Genomic DNA, 19006 nt, shown 5'->3' with positions numbered 1-19006 from the left:
AAATTCACATATATATATCAGTATATCACAAAAGTGAGTACACCCTTCACATTTTTGTAAATATTTGAGTATATCTTTTCATGTGACAACACTGAAGAAATGACACTTTGCTACAATGTAAAGTAGTGAGTGTACAGCTTGTATAACAGTGTAAATTTGCTGTCCCCTTAAAATAACTCAACACACAGCGTTATGCTAATTAGTGTCAGTTGATGATTACGCTCCCGGATCCGGGATTGGTAGTTACAAGAGTTAATTAATGTCTAAACCGCTGGCAACAAAAGTGAGTACACCCCTAACTGTTCGAAGAAGTATGGATCATCCTGATTTTGACCATATAGATTAATGAGCCAAATCTCTTTTTCATCGACTTTCATATTCAAAAAGATCATTCCTAACTAATTTGCACATTCAGATCAAAATGTATGTTAATTAATATCACACCTTTTGAGTTCCTTTGTCCATGACAGAAAATTATTTCACCATCCCATTCCTTTTTCCACACAACTTCATCTAAGGATGTAGAGTGAGTTTCCTGTAAACAGTATATGTTATATTCCTTTTCTTTTAGCCACGTAAAGACTGATCTTCTTTTTTTATAATCTGATAAACCATTACAATTATAAGTAGCTATACTTATTTCACCCCTTACCATAAATAGATACTATTCTCAGTCTAAATTGACCATAATTAGTGCTTGTAAAGTTACTGCCATCAGAGGTATTATGTCAACTAGAGCTTTCAAATGTCTGATATTTAGAATTCAAGAAACAGGTTCTAGCATTATATGTTTTATTCTCTTGCCTGTTTGCCTGTGAGCCAATGCCACAGATGTTAGAAAAGTGAGACAAAATATTGTGTGTAGTAAATCTGAGTAAGTTGAAGTGAATGATATTGGATGTGATTTAGTGAGAGTGTGTACGATGTCTGTATAAGAGTAAGACTATAATGCATGCTGTCCAAATAAATAATAACCCCGCCAATTTGCATGGTTGAGTGTCTATGTGTGTAACATGTAGTGCGTATAGCCTTAATATTCATGATGATAATCGTAATCAATATTGTATCACCATCATAGTTGAAATGAAATGTGCTAAGGTAAATGGATGAAAACTCATGAAAAAACTCTTAGATGGTATCTCCTTATAAGGGAAGGATGAGTCAGAGCTGTGCGTTTGCGCGCTCATATTTATCATCTGTTGCCTGTACGGCTGTAACTTCTTCTGGATGCTTTTACAAGACCAGTTTATGTTTTTTCCTGCTACACTCCTAGAAACAAAGGTTTATATTTGTTCTTAAAGGGGTACAAGCACTAGTCACCGTAGTGGTACCATGCAAGATACACCTTTGTACGTTTAGTTATAGGTACATAATACTTAAGATTTGACCTTTCTTACATATAGGCCACAGGTACAGAAGAATGCCTTAATAATAGGTAGCCTTTGTAGGGTACCACCACAGTGAAAGAGCCATTTATTTATTGTAAATGGCAAAAATGTACCTGTGACCACTCTACCATAGACCACTTAAACTGGTACAACACTTCCACTAACGGTTGGCTAAAAATAACTGACTGAAAGCCACGCCTCCAAAATAATTTCCCAGTGTGCCTAGCCTTTTTAAGTGAATTGTTAATTACCACTCATGACTGTTTTTTGTGAAGGTTCTTAATTTGTTCATTTGCAGTCCTGTGGCCTTCACCAGTTCCTAGGCAAACATCATTCAGATGTAACTCTTTATGACAAATTACATAGCGCATAAGGCCTTATTTTGAGGCCTAGATTTACCCTAATTCAGTGGCCTGAAACTCATGGTTTACAGGTCATATCAGGCTTGTAAGTAGTTACCCTACCTGCAAGTCACATTATACTGCTAACAAAGTTATGTGTAAATCCTATAGGACTCCAGCCAGAGTTACGCTATCCAACAGTTGGAATTTGTATGTCTGCCAGCGTTAGAAATATACAGGATAGTACCTAAGCCATTTAAACTGGAACGATTTCAGTAACTGGTGCAAAATATCCAACTAACTGATTGGATTAGTTTAGAAAAATATGTTATTTATCTTTGTGTAGCATAAGATTAATTAATCAATCAATCAATCAATCAATCAATGTATATGCAAAAGCAGATATTCAACAACAACAAAAATCTACTTTATATAGAGCATGCTGGGAAATACATATTTGCCTTTTAAGATACCGCCACAGTGACAAAGCCGTTAGTCCTCATTGTACTTTATGGTGGGTATTGAGGGTTCACAAAATATGTTTGTACCCTGGGAAACAGAAATGTAACTTCACCTTGGAGTGTGATTGTTCCATTTTTGTATTAAAAATATTGGTCACAGAAATGAACCATTTATACTAGATTATCCATACAAGTACCCAAAAAGGTACCAAACAGAACCATGTGAGATCATTGTGTGCCTCTGAAGATACATGATGTGTATTTTGATCTTTTTGTACCTCAGGGCCCAGTCTTTAAAATGTTATCTAATCAAATGTTGGCACTTGGATAGGATTAAATGCATAGAAATACAATGAATAGAATGGGCGTATCATTGACTATAATTGGGACTCCCATTCTATTCATTCTATTTATATGCATTTAATCCTATCCGATTGCTGAAATCCAAATCCGAAAACTTAATTCTTTGGAAAACTGGGCCCAGGGAACTATTTGTAGCCTAACCGTAGGGTGAAAACAATTGGAGTTGAAGCGTTTTTTGATAATTGATGTTAAAGGTTTAAAAATGGCATGTTTATTAAAACCCTTTTTTTCAATAAATTATTCAATTTGTTTGAAAACACTGTATGTAAGCTTTTAAATTATATCAAAGTCAATCTGTCTAATAATGGTAGGGTGGGGTATGCAAAATGGTTCAACTTTGAGCACCTCTATATCCTTAATGTTTTGGCATTCAGTTAAAAAATGTAACTTTCTGACCATTTCTTCGTATGCAAGTTTGTTCAAATCAAATGTGGTGCGGTCAAAAAGTGATTAAAATCAAATAGAATGACCCCTTACCATTATTTCTAAGAGTGTAAGTAGCTAATCCTGTGTGTTTGGTATGTGCTCCCCTCTCCTCCAGGGTGATCAACGCAGGTAAGAGTTCCCTGAATGAGGACCAGGCGTGTTGTGAGGTGGTGGTGGTGAGAAAGAGACCAGGAGACTCCACCACCCCCATTAAGACCCCCACCGCCAAGAGAAGATCCTCGCTGCCCAACGGAGAAGGCCTGGGGTTGAAGGAGAACAGCGCTGTGAGAGACAGAGGCAAACACACACAGGCACACACACACATGGGTGCCCATACATGTACAGTGCATTCGGAAAGTATTCAGACCCCATGACTTTTTCCACATTTTGTTACGTAACAGCCTTATTCTAAAATTGAATAAAAAAAAAAATGTCCCTCATCAATCGACACACAATACCCAATAATGACAAAACCAAAACAGGTTTTTAAAAATTTTGCAAATGTATATATTTTTTAAAAACAGATACCTTATTTGCATAAGTATTCAGGGCCTTTGCTATGAGACTCAAACCTGAGCTCTGGCGCCTACTGTTTCCATTGATCATCCTTAAGATGTTTCTACAACTTGATTGGAGTCCACCTGTGGTAAATTCAATTGATTGGACATGATTTGGAAAGGCACACATCTGTCTATATAAGGTTCCAGTTGACAGTGCATGTCAAAGCAGTAACCAAGCCATGAGGTCAAAGGAATTGTCCGTAGAGCTCCAAGACAGGATTGTGTTGAGGAACAGATCTGGGGAAGGGTACCAAAACATTTCTGCAGGTCCAAAAGAAGGTCTCAAAGTATCTTCCATCATTCTTAAATGGAAGAAGTTTGGAACGACCAAGACTCTTCGTAGAGCTGGCCGCCAGGCCAAACTGAGCAATCGGGGGAGAAGGGCCTTGGTCAGGGAGGTGATCAAGAACCCGATGGTCACTCTGACAGAGCTCCAGAGTTCCTCTGTGGAGATTGGAGAACCTTCCAGAAGGACAACAATCTCTGCAGCACTCCACCAATCAGGCCTTTATGGTAGAGTGGTCAGAAAGATGAGCATAGTACAGCGAGATCCTTGATGAAAACTTGCTCCAGAGTTCTCAGAACCTAAGACTGGGGCAAAGGTTCACCTTCCAACAGCCAAAGACCCTAAGCACAAAGCCAAGGCAATGCAGGAGTGGCTTTGGGACAAGTCTCTTAATGTCCTTGAGTGGCCCAGCCAGAGCCCGGACTTGAACCACGATCAAACGTCTTTGGAAAGACCTGACAATAGCTGTGCTGTGACGCTCCCCATCCAAGCTGACAGAGCTTGAGAGGATTTGCAGATAAGAATTTGAGAAACTCCCCAAATACAGGTGTGCCAAGTTAGTAGCGTCATATCCAAGAAGACTCGAGATTGTTGAAGCACCTTTGGCAGCGATTACAAAGTACTGAAGTACTGCGTAAAGGGTCTGAATACTTAGTCAATTTTTAATTTTTAAAATGAGGCTGTAACGTAACAAAATATTGAAAGTCAAGTGGTCTGAATACTTTCCGAATGCAGTGTACACACACACACACACTCTGTTACGTCCGTTGTTAGAAGGAGACCAAGGTGCGGCGTGGTAGGCATACATTCTCTCTTTATTTGAAAACGCAACACCGGGAAGAAACAATGAACACAAACCGAACGTAAAGCTAGTCGTGCATAAAGCAACAAACAAAGACAAGATCCCACAAAACTCTAAAGGAAACTGACAACTAATATCTTGGGAATCAAACACACCAACATAGAAACATAAAACCTAGAAATCCCACCCTGATCACACCCTGACCTAACCAAATAGAGAAATAAAAAGGCTCTCTAAGGTCAGGGTGTGACTCTCTCTCTCTCTCTCTCTCTCTTTCTCTCTCTCTCTCTCTCTCTCTCTCTTCCACACATTCTCTCTATCTATGTGTAAGCACATACACAGTTGTCTCTTTCCCTTAATCCATGATACTGTTGAGATTTAACCAATAGGCCATGCACATCCACTGGCCTTTCTTTTTCTCAGAATCCTATACCTTGTCTAGAGACTATGTCAGTGGTCTGTGGTCTACTGCTTCCTGTGTTGCCTATTGCCCTGAGCAGGCCGGGGGTGACTGTCACTCAGCCAGTGCCAGCAGGCACATCACAGCGCTGCTCAGTGATTGGTTTGACCTCTGTAGCGTACACATGTGATTGGTCAGAGTGAGTCATGATGCGTTACTCCAGTATTGCTGTCTTATAGAGCGAGCTCGTTACATGACTCCTACAAAATTACAAAACAAACCGAAATGTCTTAACACCAGCATTTCAGCTTTGTTTTTCATTGCTCTTATCCACTCATGCAATACGTTCCCTTCATCTTTTCTGCCATAGTTTCAATGATTTTGTATTTGAAGCAGCAGGGTACACATGTAACCTCCAGTTGTTTGATGCCATAATTGTCTCTACTCTGATATAATTGCCTAACCTTTTTTCGCAGCTGTTGAATGGGGCTTGTTGCAAACCCACAGTGCGCACACAAACACACACACACACAGAGCGAGAGAGCAGAACCCAATAACCCTTATGTACTGAATGTTCTACAGGGGTAATTTGTCATTCAAGCAACTCTTTCTCTCCCATTTGATGACTTAGTTCTCTGAGAAGCTGTGCTGATATATCTAATAATAGCAGGCCATTGAAACACTAGTGTGGCTGAATGAGTGGGGATGGTTTATTATGTAGAGTTTAATGTGTATACTCTGATCCTCTTATAGAGCCCTTCTAGGGACAAACAGACAGGCTCTTGGCCAGAAACACATGAGCCTGGTACTACATTGACTGGCACGATAGATTTTGTACATACTGTATTAAAGCAACAGTTGGCCAGTTATAACTACGGTAGTTTGATTACCCATTTAGAAATCCTCCCGAATGAAGGATGAACTGTGATTAAACACCATGAAAATAATCAGTTTAAATTAGATTAAGCATATTAATCTGACATGCTCCCGCCGGCCACCTCCAGGAAAATATTTGATGAAATTAAACACACAATAGCCTCCTGAGTGGCGCAGTGGTCTAAGACACTGTCTAAAGCGCTGCATCGCATCGTTACATACACCCTGGTTTGAATCCAGGCTGTATCATAACCGGCCGTGATTGGGAGTCCCATAGGGTGGCGCACAATTGGCCCAGCGTCGTCCGGGTTTGGCCAGTGTAGGCCATCACTGTAATTAACTTGCCTAGTTAAATAAAGGTTACATTTTTAATTTATTTTTCTGATAGCAAATCAATGCTATTGAAAAATAGACTACAAAGTATCCATTCTATTATATTTCTAAGCAAACATATTTATATTGTCCCCCCCCCACACACACACACCCCTACAGGACTCAGAGAGTCTGGTATTCTACTACTGGGCATTGTTCGACGGCCACGCCGGCTCCGGGGCTGCAGTAGCAGCCTCCAAGCTCCTCCAACACCACATCGTCGAGCATCTCCAGTCTGTCCTCGAGGTCCTAAGGAACCATGCCGTTTTACCGCCCACCATCTTCGGTGAGGAGTCTAACCACCACATGACCCCCGGGATCCACCGGTCCACCCTGACTCGGGCCGCGTCACTCCGTGGAGCCGCTGGCGCCCCCAGCTCCCCCTGCACCCCTCCACCACAGAGGTTCTTCACAGAGAAGAAGATCCAGCACGATAGCCTGGTGATGGGAGCCATGGAGAACGCCTTCAAGGAAATGGTGAGTACCTGCCATGGCTGTTGTTGTTGCGTTGTGTGCATCTCAATGAGACGCTATTGTTTGAGGGAGAATATCAGAGTTGCGGAGATGTTGCCTCTGTCCTGGTTAGATGTGCCTTGTAGGTATTTTTCCTCACAGACCTCTCCCTTCCACCTCAGCCCCGACCCGTCATCCCACCACCACCTTCACCCATTTCTTTACCTAACGTTTAATTGATTACGTGATTGAAATAAACCTTGCAACAATTAAACCATTAATAACCTGGGGCACCACGGAAGCATTCATTTATATAGAGCAGTTATCTCCTGAATCCACTCTCTTAAAGTTCTGAAGATTTCAATTATTAATCGTCACCTCGATCGGTCTCATTCTGATTGTCGTAAGTACTTGGTTATCTGCATGAACCCTAGTTGAATCAGAAATACACAAATTGGTATAATTATTTATTTACTAAATACCTAAATAATCACACATAATTACATATATATATATATATATATATATATATATATACACAGGATAGATCATACATCGATTACTAATCATGTCATGAAAAGCCCCTAGTGGGCTAACCCGATATGAGGGCTGGTTACACAAAGGAAGGGGGTTGGGTTTGAATGAAAGAGCGGGAAGACTGAGGGACAAAGGGATTTGGTCTCTATCGGACCTTGAGACGCTATGCTACCGTAAATACAGAATATTATGCATTCTAATAACCACCCTTTCAGGAAAGGAAAATGCAAGATATATATTTACTCTGAGCTGCACTTCGATAGATGGGTCGAAGATTGAAGACTGGTTTTCCCAGCAGAGATCACCATTGTCCTTTTGAAGAATCTTTCTGGTCGTAGTGTTGTAGAGCGCATACGTTAAAGAACCCTGTTGTTCTTAGGAGATTGTCTGTCCTTTCCTAGGCCACGTACGTTTACAGCTGCAGCTGATAACTCAACGTCTAGGAGGTATCACTTCTTCTTTAGTGAATAATAGTTCAAAGTTCATACCAAGTTGCCATAATCAGCTCGCGCTGTATTCTGGCTGGTCTATTTGAAATTCACCATTCCAGCGTGGTGATCGTCACCTCCACGTTGAAATTCGCCCTTTTAAATGTTAGGACAGCAGTCCTAACATTTGTGGAACTAAATGTTATTTTTGTTAGGGTGTAGTTAAAATTAGCCCTTTTAAACGTACGGACACCAGTTCTCACGTCATCGGGAACTGAGGTTTATATCCGTCAATGGGCTTTTGTATTGGGGGAGAGAAGGGCGTGTTTCATAGTTCTCAACCAATGTCTGTTCACTTGGGTGTGGCCACTGACTGGGCCTACGTTTTACTATGAAACAATCTTGTTTAGGAGGCTAAAATGACATTTAATCATTTCACAAATAGTTTCATATTTAAATATTTAAATTGCACAACAATTCCATGTGAATCTGATGCACAACAATTCCATGTGAATCTACACTAGAATGTGTAGACTTTCCAAGATACAATTTGTCATCCAATCATCAGATATAATCTCCCAGACACCAACTAATATTGTTCCATTCCCCAGCCTTTTGATGTTACCGTACTTTCTCTGTGGTAACACAAAGCTTTCCAAGAGTCCATTCTCTAAAGTGGAGAGAAAAGGGGGAAATGTATTTATGGGGGGTCATAAACCCCACCCAGCAGGGCAATTTTATGACACAACACAAATGATTAAGTGCATTTTATGCAACACATTCATATAAAATCCCAAGTGGCAGATAATTACAGTCAGAGATGGGCAGTATTTGTGTTGCATGTATTTGAGATATGTATTTCAATTACTTCTAAGTATTTTGTCATTTGTAATACACTTGGCTGAACTACACCCCAATGCATTTTGTTACAACATACTTTTCTATAGCGTTTTTTTTTTTATAATGGTTCACAATTTTGTGCCCCCCTTTCAACCTGCATTGGTATCAGAGGTCTAATGCACTATGGCGTGATAAGAAAGCCTACTGAATTAACTAAATATAAATGTATATGTAAAAATGAACAATTGCAACGGCATGCTGAGAATTATTCTAGCGAGCTCCGCCTGAAACGTGGCCAATAGAAGTATGTTTATTTTCACATTTACATTTTGTTCATTTAGCAGACACTTTTATCCAGAGTACATTCAACTAAGGTAGATAAACAACAGCATATCACAGTCATAGACGTTTCTGTAACCGTTACGGATTAAACAAACAACTAGAGCTGAACTGTTTTCTCTAGTATACATAGTTTTTCCTATACTGACCACTTTTGCGTAATTCCTTGCTCTGCTGAGTTTCTGATTATCGCCATGGTTTCTGTGTGTTTCTATACAATTTATTTTACGCACCAGTGCATAGTCTGTCTTTTCCGCACGCAACTCTGATAGAGTATCTTTTACCCATGTCCTTTGTATACATTCCTGTGTGCTATTTTTCATGTTGCATTCATTTTTTAAATGTTTTTCATGACGTGATAATGTTGTAGATTTGTTTTGTATAGAGTTATTTACCTGTCATGTGACATTTACCTGTCCCCACCCCTATTTCTAGACACACGTCAGCTCCCGTCGACAACGCTGCCTCATTTTTTTATTAAATAGATTTTAAAATACTATATATATAATATATATATTTTGTAGTTTATTTTGAGACATTGATCTTAATGGTATTTTGTCGTTGTATTTTGTCATTTTTACCCAGCCCTGATTACAGTCAGTTACCAACAGCTGTTTTTTAGGCAGCTAGGCAGCTTCCTCATAGTAAAGCTAGGCTTTACTCATAGTATTTTTTATATTCAGACTCAACGCTCCTCATCGCTCAGAAATGGTGTACTGTATATGGCCTCTAGATGGCAATATAAGTTAATATAGGATGCTTTCAAGTCTCCCACCCTGAGCTTCTTCCCATGTAAATTTAATCTGCCTTACTCAAGCTTATCCTATCTCATGTTCCCCTAACATTTAGTAAGGCTAAGGCCAGTGAAACTGCCTGCATTTTGAAGATCCTGAGGCTCAATCACCCAGGAGCATGATACTGTAACCTTTAAAGAGCATTACCTGCTGCAGGGCTCAGTTAAACTATCCATCAGGGCAGAAAGGATGTATAGTACAGTAGTATGGGAGATGAATATATGAACATATCCTTTCTCTAGACTGAGTACACTGGTAGGCTTACTCCGGCTGAACTTACTGTATGCGTTGGCTGTTCTTTTTAAAACTCATACCGACTTAAACTGTCTTCCAACTAGAGGTCGACCGATTATGATTTTTTCAACGTCGATACCGATTATTGGAGGGTCAGAAAAGCCGATACGGATTAATCGGCCAATTTTTTCAAATGTATTTGTAATAATGACAATCACAACAATACTGAATGAACACTTATTTTAACTTAATATAATATATCAATAAAATCAATTTAGCCTCAAGTAAATAATGAAACCTGTTTCATTTGGTTTAAATAATGCAAAAACAAAGTGTTGGAGAAGAAAGTAAAAGTACAATATGTGCTATGTAAGAAAGCTAACGTTTCAGTTCCTTGCTCAGAACATATGAAAGCTGTTGGTTCCTTTTAACATGAGTTTTCAATATTCCCAGGTAAGAAGTTTTACGTTGTAGTTATTATAGAAATTATAGGACTATTTCCCTCTATATCATTTGTATTTCATTAACCTTTGACTATTAGATGTTCTTATAGGCACTTTAGTATTGCCAGTGTAACAATATAGCTTCCATCCCTCTTCCCGGTCCTCCCTGGGCTCGAACCAGCAACACAATCACAACAGCCACCATCGAAGCAGCATTACCCATGCAAAGCAAGGGGAACAACTACTCGTAGGCTCAGAGCGAGTTTGAAACGCTATTAGCGCACGCTAACTAGCTAGCCATTTCACTTCGGTTACACCAGCCTCATCTCGGGAGTTGATAGGCTTGAAGTCATAAACAGCGCAATGCTCGACACACAATGAAGAGCTGCTGGCAAAACGCCCGAAAGTGCTGTTTGAATAAATGTTTACGCACCTGCTTCTGCCTACCACCGCTCAGTCAGATACTTAGATACCTGTATGTTCAGTCAGATTATATGCAACGCAGGACACGCTAGATAATATCTAGTAATATCATCAACCATGTGTAGTTAACTAGTGATTATGATTGATTGTTTTTTATAAGATAAGTTTAATGCTAGCTAGCAACTTACCTTGGCTTACTGCATTCGCGTAACAGGCAGTCTCCTTGTGGAGTGCAACGAGAGAGAGGCAGGTCGTTATTGCATTGGACTAGTTAACTGTAAGCTTGCAAGAGTGGATCCCCGAGCTGACAAGGTGAAACTCTGTCATTCTGCCCCTGAACGAGGCAGTTAACACACCGTTCCTAGGCCGTCATTGAAAATAAGAATGTGTTCTTAACTGACTTGCCTAGTTAAATAAAGGTATACAAAATAATAAAAATAAAAATCTGCATATCGGTGCCCAAAAATACAGATTTCCGATTGTTATGAAATCGGCCCTGATTAATCGGCCATTCCGATTAATCGGTCGACCTCTACTTCCAACCCCCACAGAGTTTGAAATTATCTATTTATTGTTGCATATCTTTACTTTGTCTCAGAATGTCCTGCATTTCCCAGCAAAAAATGTATGTACTCTTTGAACTCCGGTCTGGTGGGAGTGGAAGGGCATTATCATGGCAGTGCCCTCAGCTGCCCCCGTCTGTGCTGTTCAGAGTCATCAGATGGCCGATCAGCATCCAAGCAGAATGCGTAGGAGAGAACCCCCCCCCTAGCTCCTCTCTCCCGCACAGACACCTTCTGCACAGACGGCACACACAGCAAACACACACACCTTTCACAGTTCAGTGCATCTGCTTAGCCCCAGATCACTGTTTCTTGCCTTTTAGTTGATTCTCTTCCTTAGAAACCTCTGAAGGAAGTCTTATTGCTTTAACTAGGTGTTAATTGTATGTTATATTTGTATTCTGTCACCTATTAGTTTCATAGATTTTTGGGGGGTCAAATTAAAAGCCAACATGTTATTCACTGTATTCACATCTAATTTCAGGTTGACAGGTTGTGTGTGTGCGTATGTTTTCAGGATGCCCAGATAGAGAGGGAGAAGCAGGTGTATAACATCACTGGAGGATGCACAGCACTGTGTGTTGTTTATCTGCTTGGAAAGCTATATGTGGGAAACGCAGGAGACAGCAGGTTAGTGTGTGTGTGTGTTGTATCTATCCTGATTTGATCCTGAACTGCTTTGTCCCAAAAATACACAAACCTACTCTTAACATATTGGTGGTACTCTAGGCTAATCTAACATGTCAGTGTTTCCCCTATATTCATTTTTTTCATTTTGTTAATATTTCTTCCAAGAGGCTCTTTTTAAAGGGATAAGTGTGAGATTTTGGCAATTAAGGTCAATGTACTCGCCCCCATGGAAATCGAATTAGCGTAATACAAAAATCCACATAAAAATCTTGATTTTTTTTCGTATTGGATGAGTCTCAATCCATGGATCTGTGACAGCGCTAGAGCAGTGTTTGTCAGACCATGAGACATCCCAAAAATCTGTCTTCTTACCAAATCGTCTGTTGTGTCTGAACGGTTTGGACTACAAACTATTATGACCCCTCTATGTAAAGGTGAGAATCTCACCCCCACAAGCATCTTGGGTCCAAAACAGTTTGGGCTACACGCTAATGCCCACAGGCACCACAAGACTCATCTGAAGGTCCTCACTACCTGTTAAAAAAATCTATGAAAGTATATATGGAGACAGTTTAGTGCCAAAATAAGGGGTTAGATACATGTAAAAATATATATATGTATATATATATATATATTTAATCTTATATCTCAGATATAGGACAGACACTTCAGAACAAACGTCCTCTAGATTTTTCTAGATGCATTTGTATGGGCTAATAGCAGTAAGGCCCCCCCCAAAAAATGTATCAACTAATTTTTGGTATCTTTTTTTTATACTTCAAGCAGTCTTAAAAATCAAATAGCAAAAGGATCCTTGGTATGACCTTCCATGTAGCTTAGTAGAACCCCCCCCCCACCCCAGTTTAGATAGGCCTTAGACTTTAATGGGTTAGTACAATATTTTGTTTCTACTTACCCAGAGTCAGATTAATTCATGGATACCATTTTCATGTCTCTGCATGCAGTTTGAAGGAAGTTAGATGTTTCTGTAGACTTCTGTAGACTAGCATTTTCCAATGCTATGTAGCATTGGCTCGCAAAACTACCTTCAACTTCCTTCAAACTGCACACAGAGACATAAAAATGATATCCATGAGTTAATCTGACTCTTGGTAAGTAGAAACGAAATATTGTGCTATCCCTTTAAAATATAGGAAAAAATGTGGGGGAAACACTGACATCTTAGACTAGCCTAGCGTACCGCCAGTATGTTATGAGTAGGTTTGTGTATTTTTTGCGACAAGCAAGTTCAGGATCAAGATCTCAGTTCAGGATCAAGATTTTGTCAATTATCTCTGTAAATTCATAGTGACAGGTTACAACATACTGTACCAGTCAAAAGTTTAGACACACCTACTCATTCTAGAGTTTTTATTTATTTTTACTATTTTCTTCATTGTAGAATAATATTGAAGGCATCAAAACTATGAAATAACACATATGGAATCATGTAGTAACCAAAAAAGTGTTAAACAAATCAAAATAGATTTTATATTGGAGATTCTTCAAAGTAGCCACCCTTTGCCTTGATGAAATCTTTTCACACTCTTGGCATTCTCTCAACCAGCTTCACCTGGAATGCTTTTCCAGCAGTCTTGAAGGAGTTTCCACATATGCTGAGCACTTGTTGGCTGTTTTTCCTTCACTCTGCAGTCCAACTCATCTCAAACCATCTCAATTGGGTTGAGGTCGGGTGATTATGGAGACCAGGTCATCTGATGCAGCTCTCCATCACTCTCCTTCTTGGTTAAATAGCCCTTACACAGCCTGGAGGTGTGTTGGGTCATTGTCCTTTTGAAAAACTAATTATAGTCCCACTAAGCGCAAACCAGATGGAATAGCGTATCACTGCAGAATGCTGTAGTAGCAGTGCTGGTTAAGTGTGCTTTGAATTCTAAATAAATCACAGATAGTGTCATCAGCAAAGCACCATCACACATCCTCCTCCATGCTTCACGGTGGAAACCGCACATGCGGAGACCTTCTCTGGATCTCACAAAGAAACGTTGGTTGGAACCAAAAATCTCAAATTTGGACCAAATTACAGATTTCCACCAGTCTAATGTCCATTGCTCGTGTTTCTTGGCCCAAGCAAATCTCTTCTTATTATTGGTGTCCTTTAGTAGTGGATTCTTTGCAGCAATTCAAACATGAAGACCTGATTCACTCAGTCTCCTCTGGACAGTTGATGTTGAGATGTGTCTGCTACTTGAACTCTGTAAAGCATTTTCTTTGGGCTGCAATCTGAGGTGCAGTTAACACTCCTTTCCTGTGGCGGTCCTCATGAGAGCCAGTTTCATCATCGTGCTTGATGGTTTTTGCTGCACTTGAAGAAACTTTCAAAGTTCTTGAAATTTTCCAGAATTGACTGACCTTCATGTCTTAAAGTAACTCTTTGCTTATTTGAGCTGTTCTTGCCATAATATGGACTTGGTCTTTTACCAAATAGGGCTATCTTCTGTATACCATCCCTACCTTGTCACAATTGATTGGCTCAAACGCATTAAGAAGGAAAGTAATTCCACAAACTAACTTTTAACATGCCACACCTGTTAATTGAAATGTATTCCAGGTGACTAGCTCATGAAGCTGGTTGAGAGAATGACAAGACTTAGTGCAAAGCTGTCATCAAGGCAAAGGGTGGCTACTTTGAAGAATCTCAAATATAATATATATTTTGATTTGTTTAACACTTTTTGGGTTACTACATGATTCCATATGTGTTATTTCATAGTTTTGATGTCTTCACTATTATTCCACAATTTAGAAAATAGTATAAAATAAAGGAAAACCCTTGAATGAGTAGGTGTGTCAAAACTTTTGACTGGTACTGTATATGTTTAGCAAACAGAGTGAACAGTGGCGCGAATGAGTGCCCTACAGTGCAGAGGCATTCATCAGTTTTATTTCAGGTGGTCCTACATAATTACATTTTCATGCATTTTGGCTACATTTGCCATCCCCTGCTGAAAGAAAATCTGTGTGTACATTATTAATTGTACCCTTAAGTGCTGAAGGCACCATAATATATTGTGTTGTAAATGAGAGAGTATGTGTGGAGAAGCCTGGCAGTTACAGGATGTCTAAATACCTTTGGTCCACTGACACTGTACTGTACTCACCCAGGAGTGAACATAATATTATGCTCAGTGAAACCAGTCAAATCCAGGTATATACTGTACTATATACCATATACCGCCTACATGCACACTGTAAAGGGGTTACCATGAATTTGACAGCAATTTACAGGCAGCTCAGTGGCAAGTAAAATTAAGTGTTTAATATTACAGTACACCTACTGTAATATAAATACGGTATCAAAGCAAGTACTGGGTAATGACACAGTACAATACCATAAAATTGACTTTATTGTACTGTAAAAAAGTCGATGCTTCCTTAAGAGAAGAGGGGTTTGTATTTCTGTATTTTACTATAATTACAAGGGCTTGGTTCAAGCAGGTTGGCTGCTAGGGAAACTGACTTGCCTAGTTAAATAAACGTTAAATAAAACCATATAAAAAATGAAAGGAAATGTGCACAATCCGTATTTTCTTTTGATGTTTATTTTCTGGCAGAATGTACCTCAATTGGGGATTTGCACCATTCTGCTTGAATTTTTATTTTTTATTGTTTGGACCTTTTCTTTATTTTGTGTGTGTGTGCTTGTGCGTTTGTGCGTGTATCCCCAGGGCGATCATTATAAGGGACGGGAAGGTCATACCCATGTCCACAGAGTTCACTCCAGAGTCAGAGAGACAACGGCTACAGTTCCTGGTGAGAAGAGAACCGTGGCTCACTTTTTTTCATGGACACCAGTCATTTACATTTATAATATATAGCTAGCTATGATTATAAGTCAGGATACCTTGGACCCTGCATGAAAGGTTACAGTGTGTGATTCTATACAATATCATGAGACTCCCTTGTTGTTTTTTCTTTTGAGCTTCAAGGATATTTTAGAAATGTCTGACAGATTGCCTTGGCTGTCAGGGCATAGATGGCCCTGTCTGAACATAGCCTACCAAATGTAATGTAACATTTTCTGTCTGTGTGCAGGGCTTCATGCAGCCTCACCTATTGGGAGGAGAGTTCACCCATCTGGAGTTCCCCAGGAGAGTACAGAGGAAGGAGGTGGGCAAGAGGATGCTCTACAGAGACTTCACAATGAATGGATGGTCAGTACACTTCATCTACCAGATTGAATTGGTTACAAAACACATGTAAACTGAACAATACAGCCTTCTAAAAGCAGTCTCTGTATGGGTATCTTTCCATCATCTTTATCCACTGTACTGTATGTAGGCCTACCTATAGTTATTGTGCGCCTGTTCTCTCTACCCTATCTCCTTCATTGTTAACCACCCTATATAGCTACACTTATCACCCTCCTTTTTTCTCTCCCTCTCCATCTTTATTCATACCAAGTATCTATCACTATTGCTGCCCCTTTTCACTCCATCGTAATTCACCCTAAGTATCTCTCCCTCTATCCCCCCCTTTACTCCCCTGGTGTGTGTGTCAGACAGGGTGCTGTGTGCAGTACTCGCATGGTTGCTAGGCCCACCAGGCAGGATGGGCGGTGCTCTCTCTGTTTTGTGTCTCTGCAGTGTGTTAAAGGGATGGATGGTGTGTGCCTAGTGCTTGTACAGACACCCTTCCTCCTTGTTCTTTAGATGAACTGTGGAGGAAGGGGAGAGAGAGAAACAGGGGAAAGACAGAGGGAGGTAAAGAGATGCATGGGTAGGGGAGAGGATGAGAGAGGCTGGGCTGGGCTGGGGATGAGGGCAGAGGGAGCAGAGGCAGCATGTGGCTGGTGCTACAGTGTGGAGCTCCTTTATACAGTGGTGAAGCTCTGCTCTCCTGGGACACAGCATTCAGCTCAGTTTGGACCAGGATGGACTAGACAACTCACTGTGGGGAAGCAGGCCATGTCTCATAATGCGTTATGTCTAATCCTCTGTATTTAGAGCAGCCAGGTCACACCAAATCCACTTCAGTATTCAACATGTGTCGGGGTCCCCAGGATGTCAGGAGATGCCTTCAATACCGGTCACTAGGGGCAACGTAAGCACCTATTACCATAGAGGAATGGCTTAAACCCCGCTACGACTCCGAGGATCGCGGGTTCAATCCCGGTGCTAGGCACTCGTTTAAATGTTTTCTGTTTTTAACCCTGTCCCTTACCTTATCCAGTTTGAATTCATGTTTAACTTAAAGGGACATTTCACCCTGGCTCTGCATATAGTCATTACTATGTTAACAACATTACGTTTTTGTCATAAACATAAACAATGATCCATAACACAAGCATTTCACTGGTAGTCAGGAAGTTTTGACTTCCTGTGTATTTGTCTGCTCATATGGAACCACAAAGTCCGACATTCATAGCGAATGCAGATACCGCTCCGCTAGGTAGATGGGGCGTGCCCACCAACTTGGATTTAGATGGTGTTGTTACTTCGAAAGAACAACACACAGTAATCTCAGTACTTCTCTATACCAAATTTCTTGGGGAAACGTTTGATAACGTTTGTCATCATGCCAGTGTGGTGTTCTGTGCTAATTAAAAATGAGTTATAATTCACCGTTCTACCTACCAGAGATTTACCCTGATGCTTCCAGTGGCTTGTGGCTATGATGAATGATGTTTACGGTGACCAAAGATTATCAGAGGGATTTTTTTAGGCTGAATTGATGGAGAATTCATTTCGACGCCAGCTTTTTTCCTTCACAACAAAACAGAAGATTCTCAATTTAAGGTAACCTACAATTAGCTAGCTTGCTAGCCTAGCTGGACTAAATTAGCTAGCTCGCTACAGTACTGTATTGAACTCTGAAAGCCATCAGTTAAATCGCATAGCTATCTTTTGGATACACACTAATGTCAAACAATTTGGCCTAAGCAATGCTAGTCACTGCTAGACTGGTAGCTACCTTCAGCAGATTAAACATATTTGACTAACGTTAATGTAAGCTAGCTAACGTTTGCAAATAAGAGTATCTGAATCTTGTAGCCAGAATTTTCACTCTTGTCTGAAAAACACTTGTTACTAAAAATAGAATTGCCAACATAGTTAACTCTCTGTTTGTGTGTTGTTAGCAATGATTAATGTGTATCAATTGTCTATGGTTAGTTAGCTTGTTGGTTCTCAGCTGGCTAGACATCTTGCTGCCAATTTAGTGATGCTAACTAGCTAACAGCAAGCTGACAATATTAAAATGTCCATGTTAGGTGTGCTAAGCTAGCCAGTCTAATACAGATCAATACAATTAGTGGTGTGGTTGAATTGTGTATTGGTATGTATTTTGTTTTATGTGGTACAGAATCCACCAGGATGATTTTCCAACTGCTGGCTCTCCACAAGGTGAAGGTAAGTTGACAAAAATATTTACGAGTTGAAGGCTAAGATAGCTCAATTTACAATAAGCAACATGAATTGGGTAGTGTTTGTATGAGTTTGTGTTATGGGGTTAGATGTAGGACCACAGAGTACCTCCCAGACCATGTAATCAATTTAGTCTACTCCTTTTCTCTTTTTACCTTTTCTCTTTGTAAAACTCTGGTTATCCTCAGGTCCTGCTGAAATATACACGAGCATGAGGGAGCGGACACACCTTGCAGTTATAGAGTACCACAAGACTGTGGGACAGAAACCACCAAGGGACACTGAAAGGTATAAAATCAAGACACAACCACCACATTCTTCTCTCTGCAGATTCTCAAAAAACACAATACAAAAACACTACTACAAAAATCCCCCTGCCAAGGGAAACTATTGACAAGAATGATCTGTCAAAGTCAATGGGCTGGGGGAAGTTTACAAACAGGTCTTTGAGATGAGGGAGTTTTTTTTGGTTGTGCAGGGTTGTGTTTAGAGACAGAAAATGTACTGTTGTGTATGAGAGCTATTGAGGTGCCATTTCTCCTCAATCAGTGTAAGAACTGCCCTCCTAAGAATTTTCAGACCTATTGCAGCCTTTCCTCTCAAATGCAGCTCCCAATGTCCCTCATTGTCCCAAACAATACACTAGCCTGTCTCTAAACAC

At 40.2% G+C, this 19006-nt stretch overlaps 1 protein-coding gene across 2 annotated transcripts in view; it reads left to right on the top strand.

Moving 5' to 3' along the window:
• Positions 1 to 19006, top strand: part of LOC112216762 (protein phosphatase 1H-like) — a 50754-nt gene that overhangs the window by 10260 nt on the left and 21488 nt on the right. For both annotated transcript variants that reach the window (XR_006079203.1, XM_024376822.2), the window contains exons 2-6: positions 3095 to 3263; positions 6396 to 6752; positions 11847 to 11959; positions 15649 to 15733; positions 16016 to 16134. Coding sequence is in view for 1 of the 2 variants with exons in the window: in XM_024376822.2 (XP_024232590.1) it covers positions 3095 to 3263; positions 6396 to 6752; positions 11847 to 11959; positions 15649 to 15733; positions 16016 to 16134 (843 nt within the window). In the remaining variant the exon portion in view is untranslated. The remainder of the gene's footprint in view (positions 1 to 3094; positions 3264 to 6395; positions 6753 to 11846; positions 11960 to 15648; positions 15734 to 16015; positions 16135 to 19006) is intronic.

Source organism: Oncorhynchus tshawytscha, linkage group LG17, assembly GCF_018296145.1.
Source record: "Oncorhynchus tshawytscha isolate Ot180627B linkage group LG17, Otsh_v2.0, whole genome shotgun sequence".
In the NCBI taxonomy this organism is placed as follows: Eukaryota; Metazoa; Chordata; class Actinopteri; order Salmoniformes; family Salmonidae; genus Oncorhynchus; species Oncorhynchus tshawytscha.
Note: the sequence above shows the minus strand (reverse complement) of the source record. Positions and strands in the feature narration are given on the sequence as shown.